Source organism: Poecilia reticulata, linkage group LG10 (assembly GCF_000633615.1).
Source record: "Poecilia reticulata strain Guanapo linkage group LG10, Guppy_female_1.0+MT, whole genome shotgun sequence".
Lineage (NCBI taxonomy): Eukaryota > Metazoa > Chordata > Actinopteri > Cyprinodontiformes > Poeciliidae > Poecilia > Poecilia reticulata.
The window spans coordinates 31,952,907-31,957,175 of NC_024340.1; the positions used below are offsets into that span (position 1 = coordinate 31,952,907).

The 4,269-nt window shown below is 47.8% G+C and overlaps 1 protein-coding gene across 1 annotated transcript in view; it reads left to right on the forward strand.

The window, feature by feature from the left end:
- The window catches only part of slit3 (slit homolog 3 (Drosophila)), a 222,596-nt gene that overhangs the window by 141,346 nt on the left and 76,981 nt on the right, over positions 1-4,269 (forward strand). Inside the window, 1 exon segment of the mRNA XM_017307210.1 lies at positions 4,089-4,108. Within this exon segment, the coding sequence (XP_017162699.1) occupies positions 4,089-4,108 (20 nt within the window).

Below are 4,269 nucleotides of genomic sequence, written 5' to 3' on the forward strand. Positions count from 1 at the left end.
AGCTGAACTGGGGGCTGAACTGGGGGTTGAACTGGGAGCTGAACTGGGAGCTGAACTGGGACCTGAACTGGGAGCTGAACTGGGAGCTGAACTGGCTCTGGTTGTTTTAACGGTTGGTCAGGTTTCTGATTCATGGCGACAGAAACATTTCCTGCAAACAGGAAGTTGTTGAACTCGTAGCTCTGTGCAACGCGCCGACATCCTGCTCAGCTCTGCAGGTTCAAACTGGCTCTTCTGACAGAGACGACCTGAAATCTGCTGCTGATGGAGGAAAAACACAGAATATGAAACGTTCCAGGCGTTTTATCTCTGGAGCCAAAGCTAAATGCAGAAAGGAAGAAAGTTATTTCAGAGTCATATTGTGGCGTGGCGTTCTCTGTGACCAGAACCGCTCAGAGAGGAGCCTCACATCCACACACATCATCATTTCTCTAATCAAAAATCACATAAAATCTTCTAGTTGCTTTTTAAAAATGGAGATTTGAGACGTTGGAAACAGAAATAATCCGATCTGTGGAGCTGAGGGGTCAGAGGTCAGCTACGGGCGGGCGGCGCTGCCAGGATGTTGACCCTGGTCGGCTGGGAGAAGCCGCTTCGTCTCGTTAGCGGATGTTGCTTGTGCGTCAGATTAACGGCCGTACCAGAAACGCAACATAAAGGTTCCGGTTCTGGACTTTTTACACATTAAAATCTACATAATGAATGAATGAAAATGTTCTTTTAATCCAGCTCTTTTTTATCTGGATGTTTTAAACTTTAACCTGCCATCATCATCGTCATCATCATCATCATCATCATCATCAGGGACCTGCAGCAGCAGCAGCGAGCTCGCTCGCTGATTGGATGATGGAGAGTTGGGGGTTTGGCAGGATGTGGCGCAGAAAGGAAACAGATTCTGACCCTGAAACGTTTCCTGGCTTTATTGTCTCTGAAGATTTTGAATAAATTTTAGAGTTTGTTGGTTTTTTGGAGGAAGGTAAAGAAACGCGAACGACTCCAGAGGGGAGGCGATTTAACCGGGACACAGGAAGCAGGCGGACGGAGAATGCATGCTTCTTTATGCTCTAAAACCCTCCAGATGATTCATCCCAGTAGAGTATTTTGGTTTTCATCAGGAAGAGCTCAGTGGAGGCGCTGCTCTCTGGGTACTCCACTCACCTGAACAATGGAGGACGATTCCAGGCAGCGTCGTTTTTTAGACGTTTCAGCAGAAAGAAAACCTGCAAACTTCAAGTCAGCTGGTTTTATTTTCCTGTTTTTTTTACCTTTCAAAGTAAAAAACAACAAAACGAGATAAAAGAAATGATGTTTAAATTCCTGAAGCATATTTTACCTTCACTGCTTTATTTATGCAGCAGCTGAAGCGTTTCTGTATATTTTGTGTGATAATCAGTCAGTGTGTCGTGATCCGTGTTCCTGTGTGTTTATTTTTGAGTTTCTGTGTGATTCTGTTCCCTGTGAGTCCTGTCTCTGCGTCTTTCCCCGTTGATTGTCTCCCAGGTGTGTCTCGTTCCCGTGATTGCCCCGTGTGTATTTAGTCTCACCTGTTGTCTGTGTTCTTCGTCGGGTCCTTGTCTGTTGATGTCGTCTGTCTCCGTGGCTGCCAGTTTTCCTCGTGCTGTTCCTTGTTGTTGGGGTTTCATCATTAAACATTATTTTCACTACATCCTGGGTCAAGCTGCGTCCACTTCCTCACCACAACCTACCAGCTCGTGACAGTCATGAGGTTGAGGTGGTGAGAGACGCAGGTAGACCCAGGATGTAGATGAAAATGGTGATATTTAATGAAGGGAGCTCAACAGTCCAGTACAGGCAGAGGATATAGCACGCAGCTAACACCGGTAGCACTGAAACACAGAGGACCAGAGCTCACACCGACAGGACTTCCCAGTTCTACTGGGCCAGATAACTAACAGGACGTAAGACGTACGTTTGACAGACGGCAGTAGACGAGGAACCGACGAAGAACACAGACCACAGGTGAGACTAAATACACACGGAGTAATGAAGGGAAGGAGACTCACCTGGAAGACGATCAACGGGGAAGACAAAGAGACGGGACACGGGGACCAGGACCACACAGAAACACGGATCAGAACAATCTGACCTTATTGATTATACAGGTTTTAATCTAACAAACAGTTTTAACTCCTGACAACAAACTGAATTCATCCTGATGAGTTTCTGTCTTCATTCAACCTCCACCGTCTGTATGGACCAGCAAGATAATCAATAATCAATACTGCTACCAGAACCAGAGCAGAGCTAGAGCCAGGGCCAGAACCAGAACCAGAACCGGAACCAGAACCAGAGCAGAACCAGGACCAGAGCCAGAATCAGAACCAGATCAGAACCAGAGCAGAACCAGAACCAGAATCAGAACCAGAGCAGAACCAGAACCAGAATCAGAACCAGAGCAGAACCAGANATCAGAACCAGAGCAGAACCAGAACCAGAATCAGAACCAGAGCAGAACCAGAACCAGAATCAGAACCAGAGCAGAACCAGAGCAGAACCAGAGCCAGAACCAGAACCAGAGCAGAACCAGAACCAGGACCAGAACCAGAACCAGAGCCAGAACAAGAGCCAGAACAAGAGCCAGAGCCAGAACCAGAACCAGAGCGGTCTGAGGGTTGATCCAGCTTCAGTGGATCTTTAATCTGAGTCTAATCTATAAACTGCCAGCAGGATTAAAGTCTCGTCTCACCGAGTTTCTCTGATCTTTAGAAACGTTCGGCCGCTGGTGGAAGGCCGACTGGGGAACCGTCTTTATGTGGCTCAGACGGGTCAGGTCAGAGGTCAACCTGAGGTCCAGCTGGAACGGCTGAAGCTGACTCTAGATCTATAGCTCTAGATCTATACCTGGATTGTTTCTCTAGTTTAGCCAAAGCCTCTGGTTTTCTGTAACTGTCTTTCTGCTGAATGACGTTTATTTTCCCCAAAAACTAGTTTTTTTGCTCTGATTGTAAACAGCTGAGCTTCCCAGGCCGGTTTCCAACGGCAACACTCTCCAAATGTCAATTTTCACAGAGATGAGTGGAGCAAATCGCCTGACTTTGGTTGTTCAAACACTTGAGCATATATTAAACCAGATCCTTCACACACACGCACACACACACACACACACACACACACACACACACACACACTTGGCATCAGTCAAAGCAGAGTGCAGCTCTGAGACGGAGCCGCCGTGAAGGAGGCGTTAAACCTCGTGGGAAAGTTTATATTTGAGACGATTTAACGGCTGAAAGCTTCTAAGTTTCCACCTGAAGAACCCGCCGTCCGTCCGTCCGCCGCCGTCTGTGCAGCTTTTCATGTCAACAGGGAGTGAAAGGTTGTGGGGTTAAAGGCCAGCCTGCAAGCTGAAATCTCTGTGGCGTTTCTCCAGAGCGGCGCCCCCTGGTGGAGCTGCTGGTTGATCCGTTGCCGTTTGGATTCTTTTCCTCTGGTTCTGGATGCAGAGCAGCTGGAAAGATTTTCTCGCTCTCCCTGTGAATGTGTGGGTTCCCTCTGGGTACTCCGGCTCCCAGGGTCAGTTAAAACCCACGGAGGTCCAGATACGAACTTCCCACGTGGTTCAGGGTCCAAACAAAACTCCACTGTTTGTGTTTTAGGGTCTGACCAACCGGCATGTTCACGTCTTCACTGCTAGCAGTCAAGACTTTATGGCAAACAGCTAGCTAAAGCAGAGGCAAATTAACATGTAATATTTTAATTTAAAAGGTCTAAAAGTTGTTCAGTTTCTCAAAGGATCATTTTTAGTTTATAAAAATGAGAGGGGCCACACAAAGCTACTTTAATGGGCCACAAATGGCCCCTGCGCCGCACTTTGGACAGCCCTGCTGCTGGTGTTTAGATTCTGGTGGAGCATAAATTACCCAGAATGCTTCAGAGTGAATCCTCCCATCAGCCTGTAATATCTGCTCAGGCTGGTTGAGACTCTTCAGCTTCGAGCAGCTTTCCTTCCTGGATCTAAGCTCCGCCCATCTTCACTGCATGATGCTGCCACCACCATGCTTCACTGAGGGGATGGTGTGTTCAGGGTACAACGGTTTTCTGCATTCAGCTCTTCAAATAAAGGTCAGATGAGTGAAAACCACATTGTGTGGACAGCAGGTGAGCGGAGGGAGGACGGAGGCGGAGGATTCTTCCTGGTTTCTCTGGGTTTGTATTCGCTGCCTGTTCTGGTGATTCCACCAGATTGAAGAGCTTAGCGAGGCGCTGATCACATCGCTCTGTGTCTCAGCCACACACACACACACACAC